Source organism: Schistocerca gregaria, chromosome 11 (assembly GCF_023897955.1).
Source record: "Schistocerca gregaria isolate iqSchGreg1 chromosome 11, iqSchGreg1.2, whole genome shotgun sequence".
Classification (NCBI taxonomy): domain Eukaryota; kingdom Metazoa; phylum Arthropoda; class Insecta; order Orthoptera; family Acrididae; genus Schistocerca; species Schistocerca gregaria.
In genome coordinates, this window is record NC_064930.1 from 72,237,868 (window position 1) to 72,256,860 (window position 18,993).

Here is an 18,993-nt window from a genome sequence, read left to right on the forward strand (position 1 = left end):
ACACGATATCGACGTTTTCCGCAATTGGTAAACAGTCCATTTTAACACGGGTAATGTATCACGAAGCAAATACCGTCCGCACTGGCGGAATGTTACGTGATACCACGTACTTATACGTTTGTGACTATTACAACGCCGTCTGTCACAAAGCGAAAAAAGTGGTCCAACTAAAACATTCATATTTCTTTACGTGCTACACGGATATGTAATAAAGAAATTGGGGTTCCCATCTTAAAAAACGCAGTTGATATCCGTTTGACCTATGGCAGCGCCATCTTACGGGTCAACCATAGCGCCATCTGGTTTCCCCTTCGAGCTAGACGAGTTTCGTTCTTTGTAGTTTTTTCGTTTGATGCTTATTTCGTAAGATAATTGGCCGAGTCACTATCAATGGACCATCCTGTATACGTGCTATAGAATGTGAGTCAGTGGGGCAAAGTGTGAAGAGATCATTCCTTACTTTCAGCAACTATGTTTTAAACATATACTACTTAACAAAAAATGTGATGCACCCAAAAGACGTGGTCAGGTATCATTTTAGTTCCATACACGCACACACGCCCTCGGCAGTCGTGTAAATGACTTCGGAGTTGCAGTTCTCTGTGGCACGCAGAGAGGACACCAGTGTGCATTCGTGTTCTTAGTGTTTAGTGTGGTTACCACGTCTTCAGCGCTATGCAGGGTTATTCAAGAAGATATGGAAGTATTTTAATATGTTATCCTACAAGCAAAACCAAATATAAAAGTTCATGCAAACGTAGGTCAACAAATGTTTAGTTACACAGTTACGGTTTTGTCTCAAATTTAGCAACTCGGCTAATATGAAACCATCACAAAGCTGTACGAGGTTAAAGTGAATAACGATTTCCATTTATTTTGTTGTTGTTGCTCTGGTGAACCATGTCCCAGACATGTACCTGTAATAGTTTATCAGAACATCCAGAGAAGCAAAGATTTTTATACAAGTAAATTTGTTCACTTTCCATTTAGAATGTGAAGTGCAAGTCTTATTTCAGTCGACGCCACTTTGGAGGACTCGCGCGTCGGTGATGACGATAAAATGATGATGATGACAACTGAAAACACAGTCCACGACCGGAGAAAATCCCCAACGCTGCCGGACAAGAATGTAGAAACCTTTATGTCACTGTTGCCAACTGTGAATGAGTTGTTTCAGTCGTTTCCTAACCTCGAAACCATTTAGTTTTCTGTATTGTTCAGTCAAAGAACGCAATGAAAACAGTGTATTTAAGTGAAACCACATAGCAGCTGTTGTAGTTTGTAGATTATTTATGATATAGGGATGCCTTTCAAATTTACGAGAGAGTCATACGCCGATATGGTGTTTGTTTATGGCAAATGTGATGGTAATGCTACGGCTGCAGTTTACGAATATCGCGTACGTTATCCATCTCGGAGGATTCCGATGCACGAACCATTAGTGGAGTATACTTACACCCAACAACCTCGAACATTTGTTTGGCATATACCAATCTCTGTCTTCTCATACAAATTTTACTCGCTACAGCTCTCTCAATTACCATAGACGTTGTTCCAAGTCTTAACACACGTGCGGTTATTCCTTCTCTTCTCCATGCCAATGTTTTCCACATGTTCCTAGTCTCAGAACATCCTCATTTCTTATCTTTTCTTCTTCTTCTACTTCACTTCATGGAGTAGACCTGCAACCTTCTCTCCCCTCACTGAAGCCAATTGTTCCTTAGTGCTCCTACATTTCCCATTCCTGTTGGTTTGTAATTGGTTACTTGTTTAACTAAACTGTCTTCCCCATCCTGTTGATGCATTGTTTCCGTTTCACGTATCTGTGTCCTGAGTTTTATTTATGCAGTATACATTAAATCGGGAAGGTAGGTTAGAAAATTTTAAAACGGAAATGCATAGGTTAAAGTTAGATATAGAGGGAATTAGAGAAGTTCGGTGGCAGGAGCAGCAAGACTTTTGGTCAGGTGACTACAGGGTTATAAACACAAAATCAAATAGGGGTAATGCAGGAGTAGGTTTAATAACGAATAGGAAAATAGGAATGCGGGTAAGCTACTACAAACAGCATAGTGAACGCATTATTGTGGCCAAGATAGTTACGAAGCCCACACCTACTACAGTAGTACAAGTTTATATGCCAACTAGCTCTGCAGATGACAAAGAAATTGAAGAAATGTATGATGAAATAAAAAAAGTTATTAAGATAGTGAAGGGAGATGAAAATTTAATAGTCATGGGTGACTGGAATTCGAGTGTAGGAAAAGGGAGAGAAGGAAACGTAGTAGGTGGATATGGATTGGGGCTAAGAAATGAAAGAGGAAGCCGCTTGGTAGAATTTTGCACAGAGCACAACTTAATCACAGCTAACACTTGGTTTAAGGATCATGAAAGAAGGTTGTATACATGGAAGAAGCCTGGAGATACTAAAAGGTATCAGATAGATTATATAATGGTAAGACAAAGATTTAGGAATCAGGTTTGAAATTGTAAGACATTTCCAGGGGCAGATGTGGACTCTGCCCACACTCTATTGGTTAGATATAGTGGGAATTAGTGAAATTTGGTGGCAGGAGGAGCAAGGCATTTGGTCAGGTGACTACAGGGTGATAAACACAAAATCAAATAGGGGTAATGCAGGAGTAGGTTTAATAATGAATAGGAAAATAGGAATGCGGGTAAGCTACTACAAATAGCATAGTGAACGCATTATTGTGGCCAAGATTGGGTAACGAAGCCCACATCTAAACTGAAGAAACTGCAAAAAGGTGGGAATTTAAGGAGATGGGACCTGGATAAACTGAAAAAAAAACAGAGGTTTTACAGAGTTTCAGGGAGAGCATAAGGGAACAATTGACAGGAATGGGAGAAAGAAATACAATAGAAGACGAATGGGTAGCTTTGAGGGATGAAGTAGTGAAGGCAACAGAGGATCAAGTAGGTAAAAAGACGAGGGCTAGTAGGAATCCTTGGGTAACAGAAGAAATATTGAATTTAATTGATGAAAGGAGAAAAAATAAAAATGCAATAAATGAAGAAGGCAAAAAGGAATACATACGTCTCAAAAATGAGATTGACAGGAAGTGCAAAATAAGCAGGGATGGCTAGAGGACAAATGTAAGGATGTACAGGCTTATCTCTCTATTGGTAAGATAGATACTGCCTACAGGAAAATTAAAGACACCTTTAGAGATAAGAGAACCACTTGTATGAACATCAAGAGCTCAGATGGAAACCCAGTTCTAAGCAAAGAAGAGAAAGCAGAAAGGTGGAAGGAGTATATAGAGGGTCTATACAAGGGCGATGTACTCGAGGACAATATTATGGAAATGGAAGAGGATGTAGATGAAGATGAAATGGGAGAAACGATACTGCGTGAAGAGTTTGACAGAGCACTGAAAGACCCGAGTCGAAACAAGGCCCCCGGAGTAGACAACATTCCATTGGAACTACTGACAGCCTCGGGAGAGCCAGTCCTTACAAAACTCCATCATCTGGTGAGCAAGATGTATGAAACAGGCGAAATACCCTCAGACTTCAAGCAGAATATTATAATTCCAATCCCAAAGAAAGCAGGTCGTGACAGATGTGAAAATTACCGAACTATTTAATAAGCCACAGCTGCAAAATACTAACACGAACTCTTTACAGACGAATGGAAAAACTAGTAGAAGCCAACCTCGGGGAAGATCAGTTTGGATTCCGTAGAAATACTGGAACACGTGAGGCAATACTGATCTTACGACTTATCTTAGAAGAAAGATTAAGGAAAGGCAAACCTACGTTTCTAGCATTTGTAGACTTAGAGAAAGCTTTTGACAATGTTTACTGGAATACTCTCTTTCAAATTCTAAAGGTGGCAGGGGAAAATACAGGGAGCGAAAGGCTATTTACAATTTGTACAGAAACCAGATGGCAGTTATAAGAGTCGAGGCACATGAAAGGGAAGCAGTGGTTGGGAAGGGAGTAAGACAGGGTTGTAGCATCTCCTCGATGTTATTCAATCTGTATATTGAGCAAGCAGTAAAGGAAACAAAAGAAAAATTTTGAGTAGGTATTAAAATCCATGGAGAAGAAATAAAAACTTTGAGGTTCGCTGATGACATTGTAATTCTGTCAGAGACAGCAAAGGACTTGGAAGAGCAGTTGAATGGACAGTGTCTTGAGAGGAGTATATAAGATGAACATCAACAAAAGGAAAACGAGGATAATGGAATGTAGTAGAATTAAGTCAGGTGATGCCGAGGGAATTAGATTCGGAAATGAGACACTTAAAGTAGTAAAGGAGTTTTCCTATTTGGGGAGCAAAATAACTGATGATGGTCGAAGTAGAGAGGACATAAAATGTAGACCGGCAAGTATTTGTATGGAGTGTAGCCATGTATGGAAGTGAAACATGGACGATAAATAGTTTGGACAAGAAGAGAGTAGAAGCTTTCGAAATGTGGTGTTACAGAAGAATGCTGAAGATTAGATGGGTAGATCACGTAACTAATGAGGAGGTATTGAATATAATTGGGGAGAAGAGAAGTTTGTGGCACAACTTGACCACAAGAAGGTATCGGTTGGTAGGACATGTTCTGAGGCATCAAGGGATCACAAATTTAGTATTGGAGGGCAGCGTGGAGGGTAAAAATCGTAGAGGGAGACCTAGAGATGAATACACCAAGCTGATTTAGAAGGATGTAGCTTTGTAGTAAGTACTGGGAGATGAAGAAGCTTGCACAGGGTAGAATAGCATGGAGAGCTGCATCAAACCAGTCTCAGGACTAAACACCACAACAACAACAACATTCAAATGGTTGAAATGGCTCTCAGCACTATGGGACTTAACTGAGGTCATCAGTCCCCTAGACTTAGAACTACATAAACCTAACTAAGGACATCACACACATCCATGCCCGAAGGCAGGATTCGAACCTGCGATCGTACGAGCTTCGCGGCTCCGGACTGAAGCGCCTAGAACCGCTCGGCCACAGCGGCCGGCAATATACACTCTGTCTTTCTATTATAATACTGCTCTGTGTTTGATCCCTTACCTTTCCATAAAAATTTCATTGCAGGTCAGAGTGTTCATCTGTTGTCTTTCTCAGACTATGTCCAAGATATGCTTTCATATACGAGATATCTCAATAATTTTATTTTTACATGAAAGCCTGTACCTTAATCTACGCACTGACGCCATTACAGTCTGATTCTTCCTTGTTTACGTTGTGTACTGGGTGTTTAAGATGCCTCCGATAATCGTGAGTCCCGCAGACTGTGAAGTACGGGCTGTTATAAGATTTCTTAGTGCTAAAGGCCTAGAAGCGATCGATATTCATCGTGAGATCTGTGCAGTTTACGGAGAAAACATCATGAGTGATGGAATGGTAATAAAGTGGGTGAAAGCATTTAAAGATGGTCGCACAAACGTGCAGGATGAACAATGGAGTGGGCGTCCTTCAGTTGTTTATGAAAGATTGGTGCAGGAAGTAGACAATAGGGCGAGAGAAAGCAGACGCTTTACGATTTTCTCCCTGCGGGATGATTTTCCTACTGTCTCTCGTAGTGTTTTGCATGGCATTGTGACCGAGCACTTGAATTACCGATAATTGTGCGCACGTTGGGTACGGAAAATGTTGACGGATGTGCACAAAACCAAACGTTTAGACAGTGCACTGACTTTCCTTGAGCGGTACGACAACGATGATGATGATTTCTTAAGCCAAATTGTTACGGGGATGAAACATGGGTGGCCTACGTCACACCAGAATCAAAGCGACAGTCCACGGAATGGCGGCATTCAGATTCACCCAGAAAAGTGAAGCTTAAGCAAACAATTTTTGGCCGGAAAACGAAGTGCACAGTTTTTTGGGTCAGTAAAGGAGTATTGCTTGTGAAATTTCTGCCTCGTAATGAGACAATCAATGCAGCAGTTTGCTGTAAGTCACTGCGCAACCTGCGACGTTCAATTCAGAACAAAAGATGTGTCAAGTTGAGCAAGGGCATCGTTTTGATGCAAGACAATGCCCGTCCACGTGTGGCTTATCAGACCAAACATCTCATCACATCTTTCCGATGGTAAACTCCAGATCATCCTCCGTACAGCCCCGATCTTGCACCCGGTGACTACCATCTGTCCCTGCACTTGGAGAAACACCTGCGCGGTCAGCGTCTTCAAGACGATGACGAAGTCAAAACAGTGACGATGCAGTGGTTAACAAGTCAGGCGGCAGACTTCTGTGAGGAGGGTATTCAAAAACTGGCACAACGTTATGACAAGTGCCTCAATACTGACGGAAATTATGTACACTCCTGGAAATTGAAATAAGAACACCGTGAATTTATTGTCCCAGGAAGGGGAAACTTTATTGACACATTCCTGGGGTCAGATATATCACATGATCACACTGACAGAACCACAGGCACATAGACACAGGCAACAGAGCATGCACAATGTCGGCACTAGTACAGTGTATATCCACCTTTCGCAGCAATGCAGGCTGCAATTCTCCCATGTAGACGATCGTAGAGATGCTGGATGTAGTCCTGTGGAACGGCTTGCCATGCCATTTCCACCTGCCGCCTCAGTTGGACCAGCGTTCGTGCTGGACGTGCAGACCGCGTGAGACGACGCTTCATCCAGTCCCAAACATGCTCAATGGGGGACGGATCCGGACATCTTGCTGGCCACGGTAGTTGACTTACACCTTCTAGAGCAAGTTGGGTGGCACCGGATACATGCTGACGTGCATTGTCCTGTTGGAACAGCAAGTTCCCTTGCCGGTCTAGGAATGGTAGAACGATGGGTTCGATGACGGTTTGGATGTACCGTGCACTATTCAGTGTCCCCTCGACGATCACCAGAGGTGTACAGCCAGTGTAGGAGATGGCTCCCCACACCATGATGCCGGGTGTTGGCCCTGTGTGCCTCGGTCGTATGCAGTCCTGATTGTGGCGCTCACCTGCACGGCGCCAAACACGCATACGACCATCATTGGCACCAAGGCAGAAGCGACTCTCATCGCTGAAGACGACACGTCTCCATTCGTCCCTCCATTCACGCCTGTCGCGACACCACTGGAGGCGGGCTGCACGATGTTGGGGCGTGAGTGGAAGACGGCCTAACGGTGTGCGGGACCGTAGCCCAGCTTCATGGAGACGGTTGCGAATGGTCCTCGCCGATACCCCAGGAGCAACAGTGTCCCTAATTTGCTGGGAAGTGGCGGTGCGGTCCCCTACGGCACTGCGTAGGATCCTACGGTCTCGGCGTGCATCCGTGCGTCGCTGCGGTCCGGTGCCAGGTCGACGGGCACGTGCACCTTCCGCCGACCACTGGCGACAACATCGATGTACTGTGGAGACCTCACGCCCCACGTGTTGAGCAATTCGGCGGTACGTCCACCCGGCCTCCCGCATGCCCACTATACGCCCTCGCTCAAAGTCCGTCAACTGCACATACGGTTCACGTCCACGCTGTCGCGGCATGCTACCAGTGTTAAAGACTGCGATGGAGCTCCGTATGCCACGGCAAACTGGCTGACACTGACGGCGGCGGTGCACAAATGCTGCGCAGCTAGCACCATTCGACGGCCAACACCGCGGTTCCTGGTGTGTCCGCTGTGCCGTGCGTGTGATCATTGCTTGTACAGCCCTCTCGCAGTGTCCGGGGCAAGTATGGTGGGTCTGACACACCGGTGTCAATGTGTTCTTTTTTCCATTTCCAGGAGTGTAGAAAACTAGATTAAGGTACAGACTTTGGTGTAAAAATAACATTACTGAGATATCTTAGCACGCCTTTTTTTAAATTTCAAAACTGTACATACTTAAAAAACACGCATTGTGTAATAGGCGTATCCATTACTTTGTAAGATAGTAGCTTTGTCTTCTTCGTTTTCTTGTCACCGCGTTCTGTCTGTACCGCATCGCATACCGTTTGATACTGATACCAGTTATTAGTGACATCATTGCCATACTTGTACGTATTACCGCAGCCAGACAGTTAGTAATGTGGCACCTGTTCTTTTGTTTGTCTAGTCCAGTGCTTCCCTATGCTAGAGGGGTCCGCAAGATGTTATTGGAATAAAAAATATATTAAACATATTTCGTATGAAAACAGATTATTTTTTGTTTTGGCCGCTTCCTGTATGAGCAGAGCTTTAGCGAACGCTAACTTCTGCGTCCAGTGTCTTCCTAGAGTGAAAGAGATAGGCAGTGAGCATGAGCAACTTCTTGTTCATACGGAAGTAAGATGGCTTTCTCGAGGAAGGATCTTGTCAAGATTTTTTTGAACTTAGAGACGAGGTTCGTGTCTTCGTTCTTGACACCAAGTACTCTGATTTTCTCGCTAACTTCTCTTGGCTTTGCTCAGTTGCGTGCTTAGCTCATGTGTTTGAACACTTGAATGTGATAAACTTGAGTTTACGGGGGAAAAATGTAGACATGGTCAAAGTTGAGGATAAGATTAGTGCTATGGTCAAAAAGTGTCAGATCTGGGCGTCAAGGATATAAAACGAGTCACTAACTAGCTTATCTACTTTAAAACAATCCTCGGAGTCATCAGAGGAGAGTTTGCCTGACCAGATAAAGATCAATGTAGCCGAGCATCTACACAGCCTAGCCACCACTTTCAGGGAGTATTTCCCTGAACCTGACTCTGACGACAGATGGATTCGCAATCCCTTCAGCTGTGAATAAGCAGACAAAATCCAAGGCGTCACTCAAGAAGAGCCACATCAACTTGTGGATCTGTCCAGCTGCGGTACGATCATTAACATTTACATCGGTGATAAAATTACAGACTTCTGGGCGTCAGCACACAAGGACTACAAGAAACTTGGAGTTAAGGCAATGAAAAAGATCCTTCCATTTGCAACGACATATTGGTGTGAGCAAGCGTTTTCTTCCATGTGTTTCATGAAAAGCAAATATAGGAATCGGCTCGACATGCTGTCGGATTTCAGAGTGAAAGTCTCAAGTGCGGAACCTAATATTTCAGAAATAATGGATTCAACGGTCACATTGATCTCATCTCACTAAAAACCGAAAATTAAAACTAACTGTATACTGATGGAGTACTCTGTTGTAACTGAATTTTTTCAAGTAAGTAATACCTTGTATGAAATTAGTGTTTTCTTATTTTTCACACCTGTCTACGCAATGCAGTCTCAAGTGGAGTACAGTTGAAAGACCAGTACTCTCAGTTTAAATTTTTTCCTGTCATTTTCAGTTCAAATCAATTTTTATTTTTTTAAGGAGTTCGTTATGCTAAAAAACCCAAATTTGAAGACAAACATTTTGTGCAATAATCAAAAATTTAACAATAACAATGATGGCTAAATTGAAGAAGTATTAAGCTCAATATGCTTTCAACAATGAACTTGTCAATGTTTTTTCTGAGTACCAAAAATGGAAAACGTATAAAATAACTCTTAATTTGCATTTTTTAGGTACTTGATGCTGTGATATGACAAGGTACCAGTCATGCTCTATGAGGGGGTCCTGGAGAGAATTTTGTTGGGAGCCCCTGGTCTTGTCAGTCCACCGAACTTTCACGATCCTTCTATAGCAGGGGTCTGCAAACTGGGGCCCGGGGGCCGAAACCGGCCCCTGAGAGCCGGCAAACGGGCCCGCGTTATCTGGCCGGACATCCCCGGTTTGCGACCCGCCAAATATTTGACTGCTACCCATACTGCCAACAACTGAGTTTCGAGGCCTATCGCGACCAGTACACCGCGACATCAGCTCTGATACTCGCTACAAGACCTCTTGCTGCGCCGCTTGAAACAACAAAGCGTTGACATACCACACCTCTCTTACGTCTTGCAGTAATAGTGTTGCTAACAATGATTTTGAGGTTTTGTCAACTTTGAAGGACGCTTTCGTGAAGAATGTGCAGTGACATACTGTTTTGTCGGTGAAATTCGCCAGAATAAAATACGCCAGAATTTCGGCCACGTACGTCCACCAATCAAACTTATGTACTTAAATACAAATCGTAGTTCGTTTCAGTGCTAGCTATTCCAACATTCTTAGATTTTTGAGATTTCGTCTTTCCTTTAGCCTTACATTACGGTGATCATGGAGTGCTAGGGTGCTTTAATCCCACTAGGTAGATCTAGGCCCTTATGACTTCGTGGAGGAGTCAATGTGGCCCGTGGACTAAAAAGTTTGGAGACCCCCGTTCTATAGCACCACGCCTCAGCACTTCAGTTCTCTCCTTTTCCTAGTTTCCCTACATCCCACGGAATGTAATGGCGCCTCTGAACGAAGCCTAGTCCACCTCTGGCGCTTTTTGTTCCCAGAGCCAGGGTGTGGAGCTGGGTAAGCTCGCCGTGTACCACGCGCTGACGCGCGAGGGCCAGGCGACGCACATCGTAGGGGCCAACTGCAGGGAGGTGCTGCGCTTGAACCTGAGGACTCTGCGAGAGGGGCTCACCGAGGCGGAGCAGCAGGTGCTGCAGCACGTCAAGGACAGGTAAGGCGAGGGTTCGGCGCGAGACCGTGCCTCAGGTACTTGGTAAATTACACTGCTGGCTTGTAAAATTCCAACACCACACACACTGAAGAGGCAAAGAAACTGGTACGCCTGCCTAATATACTGTATGGCCCTCGCGAGCACGCGGAACTGCCGCAGTATAACGTGGCATGGACTCGAGTAATGTCTGAAGTACACTACTGGCCATTACGATCGCTACACCAAGAAAAAATGCAGATGATAAACACGTATTCAGTGGACAAATATATTATACTACAACTGACATGTGTTTACATTTTCACGCAATTTGGGTGCATAGATCCTGAGAAATCAGTACCCAGAACAACCATGTCTGGCTGGAATAACAGCCTTGATACGCCTGAGCATTGAGTCAAACAGAGCTCGGATGGCGTGTACAGGTACAGCTGCCCATGCAGCTTCAACACGATACCACAGTTCATCACAAGTAGAGACTGACATATTGTGACGAGCCAGTTGCTCGGCCACCATTGACCTGACGTTTTCAGTTAGTGAGAGATCTGGAGAATGTGCTGGCTGGGGTAGGAGTCGAACATTTTCTGTATCCAGAAAGGTCAGTGCAGGACCTGCGAAATGCGGTCGTGCATTATCCTGCTGTAATGGAGGGTTTCACAGGGATCGAATGAAGGGTAGAGCCACGGGTCGTAACACATCTGAAATGTAACGTCCACTGTTCACATCGCCGTCAATGCGAACAAGAGGTGACTGAGATGTATAACCAATGGCACGGCACCCCACACCGTCACGCCGGGTCATACACCAGTATGGCGATGAAGAATACACGCTTCCAATGTGCGTTCGCCGGGATGTCGCCTAACACGGATGCGACCATCGTGATGCTGTAAACAGAACCTGGATTCATCCGAAAAAAATGACGTTTTGCCATTTGTGCATCCTGGTTCGTCGTCGCGTATACCATCGCAAGAGCTCCTGTCTGTGATGCAGCGTCAACAGTAACCGCAACCATGGTCTCCGAGCTGATAGTCCGTGCTGCTACAAACGTCGTTGAACTGTTCGTCCAGGTGGTTGGTGTCTTGCAAACGACCTCATCTGTTGACTCAAGGATCGAGACGTGGCTGGACGATCCGTTACAGCCGTGTGGATAAGATGCCTGTCATCCCGACTGCTAGTGATACGAAGCCATTGGGATGCAGCTCGGCGTTCCGTATTACCCTCCTGAACCCACCGATTCCATATTCTGCTAACAGTCGTCGGATCTCGACCGAAACCAGCAGCCACATCGCGATACGATAAACCGAAATCGCGATAGGCTACAATCCGAGCTTTATCAAAGTCGGAAACGTGAAGGTACGCATTTCTCCTCCTTACAGGAGGCATCACAACAACGTTTCAACAGGCAACGCCGGTCAACTGTTGTTTGTGTATGAGAAATCGGTTGGAAACTTTCCACATGTCAGCACGTTGTAGGTGTCGCCACCGACGCCAGCCTTGCGTGAATGCTCTGGAAAGCTAATCATTTGCAAATCACAGCATCTTCTTCCTGTCGGTTAAATTTCGCGCCTGTAGCTCGTCATCTTCGTGGTGGTGTGGCAATTGTAATGGGCAGTAGTGTAGTTCTGGAAGGAATTGACACCAGGGCTGTCCATAAATCCGGGAGATTACGAGGTGCGGAGGTCTCTTCTGAACAGCACGTTGCAAGGCATCCCAGATATGCTCACTACTGTTCATGTCTGGGGTGTTTGGTGGACAGCGGAAGTGTTGAAACTCAGAAGTTGTTCTTGGAGCCATTCTGTAGCAATTCTGGACGGATAGGGAGTCACATTGTCGTTTTGGAACTGCCCAAGTCCGTCGGACTGCACAGTGGACATGAGTAGATGCATGTAATCAGACAGGATGCTTATGTATGTGTCACCTGTTCAAATGGCTCTGAGCACTGTGGGACTTAACATGTGAGGTCATCAGTCCCTTGAATTTAGAACTACTTAAACCTAACCAACCTAAGGACATCACACACATCCACCTGTAGAAGAAGCAGGACACCTTTGCTTTGCAGTCCTGGACATTTCCTCTCTTCATCACGGGCTTGACTTTTTTCTCAGTTGCAGCTCAATATGAAAGGCTGTTGATGATGTGTTCATAAAAAAAATCCCAGATAACTGGGATGGGTTCACTCGAGAAGATGACCAACATGAAACATGATGTTATCAGCCGATGGCTGCTTTTGTAATTCAGGGTGTTTCGACTGCATGCTTTGACACTTAGCTGGTGGCTTAAAATGATGTTTCCAGTTTTTGTAGCAGGTGAAAATTCTGTTCAATAGTGCCATCACCTTCGCTACTGCAAAGGATTTCTGAACTTGCCTCAGAGGCAAAGTGTGTGTCCCTTGTGATGAACGGTAAGCTCTCTGGGAACCCACCATGCAAAAGTTTTCTTCTGCTTTGTGGTGCAGTATGTAAATAATGTCGTGTGGCTACGGCCTCCCGTCAGGTAGACCATTCGCCGGGTGCAAGTCTTTCGATTTGACGCCACTTCGGCGACTTGCGTGTCGACGGGGATGAAATGATGATGATTAAGACAACACAAGACCCAGTCCCTGGGCGGAAAAAATCTCCGACCCAGCCGGGAATCTAACCCGGGCCCTTAGGATTGACATTCTGTCGCGCTGAGCACTCACCTACCGGGGATGGACTGTGGTGCAGTGAGCTGTACCGACACTAACTCGCGTTTTTCGGCCGATTGTTTATCTGTGAGTTGTCGGTCGTCTTGGATAAGTGGATCAGTCAGCAAGAGCTGGCAGTGCTGAGTCGGACGCTGGTGTCACACGCCCGGAGCTGTGGAGTTGGTCGCACATTCGAGGCCTCTTTTGAATTTTCCCACCCACTCGTAAATACTCGGACGGTTCAAACAACTACTGCCGCACTGTTTGTTCATCCGAGAGCATATTTCCGTTGGCTGTACACTTTTCCAAATACTTCGCGTCAAGCATTTTTGCATGAATGTACGCAGCAGGAGCTAAAATTATTGCTTTCTCTAGAAATGGAACCCCGACAGAATCGCTTTGCTGTCCGTCTGTCAATCTCCCTCTGCCTATCTCTATGTCCCCGCAATAGAAACGGTCGAATATTGGGAATAGTTCGTGTAGTCGGAAATTTTTGTACAATGCGTTTCTCCTCAATAATCATGAAACTACTGCCTCTAGCGAAAACATAACCCAGTACAAATTTTAACTATATTAAATTTCCTACAAAAATGTCTTGTTCATTTCTTTCTGAAGCAGTAATAGTTCACACGTAGCGGACCCTAGAATATGGAAAATCGCACCTGGTTTTTGAAGGGTAGATAGAACATTGCAGGTTGCATAAAATGACATCGGTAGGGGCAGCTGAATCAATCTATTCTGAGAACGTGGATTGCATCACTCTTACCTGCCCTGTGTTGCTGCACGAAACTGCGAATCAATTGTTGCTCCGAGCATGCAGTGGACTTCATGCCAGCCTGGTGTTTGTTGTACGTCGACGTCACGGTTCTGCAGTACTAATAGCCAGAAGTGTACCTACAGCCAGTGGGGGCTACCTTTTGAGATGCGGCACATATACAAGTGTACCAATTTTAATTATACATGTCACGTTCGAGTAATTGGTGGAGTCATAGTGAGTGATGTCTGTTTCAGGTTCTTTGCTGATTTGAAAGTGAGGCACTGGGAAGGCAAGGAATTACGAGAGAGGGAAGCAATACTGAAAGAGTTGGCGGAAAAGGAAAAACTAGAAGGCAAGTCCTGATGAAAACGCCAGCGCACCACGAAGATGCAGACACTGGGTCATTTGGGTCGGTAATTGTGCTCAAGGCACAGTGCACATCCAGTGTGGATGCCATGCTTTTCGTCAGCTTAGTAATTACTCGTAATGGTTAAAAAGGGTTCTGTATCTGTGAGAGAAGAATCTGAAGCAAAGCGAATCAGACAACTGTGTGTTCAATGATAAATTGCTTCAAACACCATTAATGGTAAACACCGTTTTGTAATTGTAAATAATATCCACTCTGCAATAAACGTTAACGTTAAAAGCAATATTATTACTTGGAAAATACTTCCTGGAGTTTCTTACGGTTGATGCCAGACACATACTGTCACTCACGATCGTATTCATTTTCCTGGTCCACTGAGACATGATCATGGCATTAAGACCTTGCTGTGGTTTGATTTATTATGATTCTACATTTAACAGCTAACCAAGGAACTGTATATGGCCATGACACCAACTCCATGGTATGTTATTTTTCCAGCGTTATTAAGCCTGTACATTTTACGAATCTACTGACGGCTATTCACAGACTGAAACACAAAAAATGAGCTGATTATTAAGTTGCTAGGCAACTGCGCTAACTTTGATGCTCAACTAGAATGATACCGATATTATTTTCAAACTGACAGTATCATTTTTCCAGTACGTATGCTCAGGAACTGTCCATTCTTTCCCTTTCTACAAGTATTTTTGGTAGAACATTAATTCTTGAAGAGAGGCAAATATCTCTCTACAGTTTGATTAATTTATACAGTTTTTGAAAATGGAGAGACCAGTAAGATATCACAAATTTTTGAGACGTAGAGCTTTTTGTAACAGTGTGTTTCACTGGTACTGATTATATTTACTATTTACAACAATAAGTTCAGATTACTTCTTGCTTAGTATAAAAAATAAACCATATTTTTCTAGTGAAATTTCATTTCAAATGTACAGAAATCTGTTGTTTATATTTGAATTTCTATGTAAACACTTTCATGTAAACTGCATACATAATTATTATTGGTAAAAATATTGTTTCAAAACTTCTGTAACTCTAATGTGGAAAACGATTCTGATCATGTACAGAATTTATGACAGTTATTTTGAATAGCAAGATGATGAAAAATGTGTTAGTGAATTTATAGTAATAAAGAGACTGGTAACAGTGTTGATAGATTTGTGGTGATATCACCAGCCTTTACCACTACTGTGCTTTACTAATAAATGTTTATGTATGGATAGTCAATTTGGTGTTTAGCCAACTCAGTTGATTTTAAATTTAAAACAATGTATACACATCTGTATCACAACAAATTTGACTCACAGTGCTTCTCTCTTAGATTTTGCTTAGCTTTTTTATGTCAGATTTAATTTTGGGTAAAACCTTATATCATCCTGATAAATGCTTACACATTGTTTGAAATGAGGGAATAGTAAACTGTAACAAATATTAAAGTCATGCTTTTTATGTGCCAATATTATATATATTACTTAAGTTTGGATTACTTTTTTTGAAATGAATGAAAATAAATTTTTTCTACAAAGGTGAATTTACTCCAAGTCTTTTATTTAAAATAAAGTTGATCTTTGGTTGTGTATGACTTTCCTATCTAGCTGCTAATATTAAGTTTAGTATAAAAACACATGGCCAACAAGAATCTTTTAAGTATATTACTAATCAGTGAAATATCAGATATTTTATTTCCATTAAATTAAACTGATTTAACCAAGCAATGTGGCCTTTAAACTAATTTTTAAAATCTTTCGTTTTTATTTTACACGCAGCGCTTTTGTCATACAATATTACAGTGGTGCATTAATTTGTTCTTTATAGTTCTAATAATGTAAAACAAAAAATGTTATGGCATTTGTTTTTTAAATAAGGAAAGGTATAGATACAAAAAATACAGTCATTAAGGCTATCAGGACAAATATTGACTACAGCCTTGAAAGAAATATTGTCACAACCACAGGCTGTTAAACTTTATGCATTTCTCCACAGAACTAATACATGCTGCTGCAACAATTACAGCAATATTTATGGTGATGCAATTCTAAAAATAAACAAATATTGATCATATCGTAGTCTACAAATGTGTAATACATTAGACACTAATAAAAAGGAATGATAGCTAATTCTCACTATTTAGACGTGGACAAACATATAGTACCCTTAGGGACACATTTAATAAAATAAATAAATAAATAAACGAGAAATGACCTCCTTCCTGATACACCATTTTCATCAGATTGAGGTGGCCTTTTGTTTATGAGCCATGATGCAGAAATGTTGATATGTTGTTTATTAACTGAAATTCTTTACTCAAACTTTGCAATTTAAGACACACTGGTAACAAATGTATGTTCTAGTCCTAAAATATACAGGGTGTTACAGAAAGGTACGGCCAAACTTTCAGGAAACATTCCTCACACACAAAGAAAGAAAATATGTTATGTGGACATGTGTCTGGAAACGCTTACTTTCGATGTAAGAGCTCATTTTATTACTTCTCTTCATATCACATTAATCATGGAAAGCAAACACACAGCAACAAAACGTACCAGCGTAACTTCAAACACTTTGTTACAGGAAATGTTCAAAATGTCCTCTGTTAGCGAGGATACATACATCCACCCACCGTTGCATGGAATCCCTGATGCGCTGATGCAGCCCTGGAGAATGGCGTATTGTATCACAGCCGTCCACAATACGAGCACGAAGAGTCTCTACATTTGGTACCAGGGTTGCATAGACAAGAGCTTTGAAATGCCCCCATAAATGAAAGTCGAGAGGTTTGAGGTCAAGAGAGCGTGAGGGCCACGGAATTGGCCCGCCTCTACCAATCCGTCGGTCACCGCATCTGTTGTTGAGAAGCGTACGAACACTACAACTGAAATGTGCAGGAGCTCCATCGTGCACGAACCACATGTTGTGTCGTACTTGTAAAGGCACATGTTCTAGCAGCACAGGTAGAGTATCCCGTATGAAATCATGATAACGTGCTCCATTGAGTGTAGGTGGAAGATCATGGGGCCCAATCAAGACATCACCAACAATGCCTGCCCAAACGTTCACAGAAAATCTGTGTTGATGACGTGATTGCACAATTGATTGCGGATTCTCATCAGCCCACACATGTTGATTGTGAATCGAGGAAAAAACAGTACGTAATGAACTAAAATGACCTCTAACATGGAAATTAAGGATTTCCGGACACATGTCCAAATAACATCTTTTCTTTATTAGTGTGTGAGGAATGTTTCCTAAAAGTTTGGCCGTACCTTTTTGTGACACCCTGTATAGTTCCCTGATATAACCACAGTTTTTGCAGAATGCATCCTGCAACCGCAACACAGAAAGAATTCAGTGCTATGATTAATAGAGATTTGATTAAATACAGGGAATGCAGCCTGTGAAATAACTAGTAAGTTGTCTTTTGTTGGACTTTGCTTCTTTGGCGTTAGCAGTTCATATTTTCCGATATTATACCTTTTTCTGTTCTAAATTATTTTTTTTAAATTTTATAATGAAATTAGATCCACTAAATCTCTTCCATCAAGCAAAATATTTTCTTTCACAATTCATGAATATCACAGCCATTGATTATAATTAACCGAAAAAGTCATCGTATCAGTCAAACACTTTCTCTTAAACAAAAGCTAGTAGATCAAAATATTAAAAGTGCATTATAATAATACATGCTATGAGACTATAGAAAAACTGAAGTAGAAGCAAAAAACTTACAGTTTTCATAGTGCTAAAGCGTGGCAGGAAGCCTTATTTCTAATACTGTGAGACAATTATATTTGAAATTTGTTACAGTGCTTCAGCATTTATATGATAATTTCCTTTCTTTTTGTCATCCATTATCATTGCAATCTGCAATCAGTGAAATAAATTAACATATAGTCCACTTTTTCTTGTGAACAGTTGTCTGAAACATTAAGGCTTTAGTAGACAAAAACAAAAAGTTTTGGGCAATTAGGTAGGAGCATTACACTACCAAAATGTAGCACGTAACAAATTTTCATTGAAACTTGCCCATTGTATTATAATGATGAGAGGTAAACATTAGTACCAAGTCTCAAAGAATACTTGTGAAATGTAATTATTTATACAGAGTGTGTGTTCCAGCATGCTTCTGGAATGCCTGGAGAAATTTCAGTATGTGAGAGATATATGACTAAGGAGAGAACTAGTGTGGTGGTAAGATACTCTTAGCAATTGTGGTGGCACAAATCTGGAACACACAAAAATAATAAAAAACCAATATAGTAATCTCAATCCAAAGTATTCTGTTATTAGGCCGATTCTTGACAGTCTTGATGACATTTGACTAATGGGAGTCATGGTGAGAGTTGAGGGAGGGAAGGGGATGACATGTGTAGTGTGGACTGTTTGTATGTGTGGAGTATTTTCAACACATTACACCCAATCTGAAGATGCACTAGGAGAACCATCCTCCTTGCATCTCTACATGAGGTGTGAAAGTGATGACTTGGAAGATTATTCGAAACATTTGTACAACCTACCATGGATTCTGGGGTCGTTGGGTAATGTGTGACAGTCCTGATAACATTTCAACCCTACTAGTTGGGTGTGGAGAAGGGACCGAGCAACAATGAATAATCAGCTAAGAACTGGTTGTTGGCAGATCATTTCGGAATTTTATTTCTCATCCATTACCATAGTTACAAAGCGCCAGAAGGTTGTTCAAATGCACTATGGGACTTAACTTCTGAGGTCATCAG

General features: G+C 42.5%; 1 protein-coding gene across 3 annotated transcripts in view; it reads left to right on the forward strand.

Moving 5' to 3' along the window:
* LOC126295222 (uncharacterized) overlaps positions 1-15,795 on the forward strand; it is a 150,353-nt gene extending 134,558 nt beyond the window's left edge. For all 3 annotated transcript variants that reach the window (XM_049987565.1, XM_049987567.1, XM_049987566.1), the window contains 2 exons: positions 10,287-10,459; positions 14,130-15,795. In XM_049987565.1, coding sequence (XP_049843522.1) covers positions 10,287-10,459; positions 14,130-14,238 — 282 coding nt within the window. In that variant the 3' untranslated portion in view covers positions 14,239-15,795. The remainder of the gene's footprint in view (positions 1-10,286; positions 10,460-14,129) is intronic.
* Positions 15,796-18,993: the final 3,198 nt, after the last annotated feature.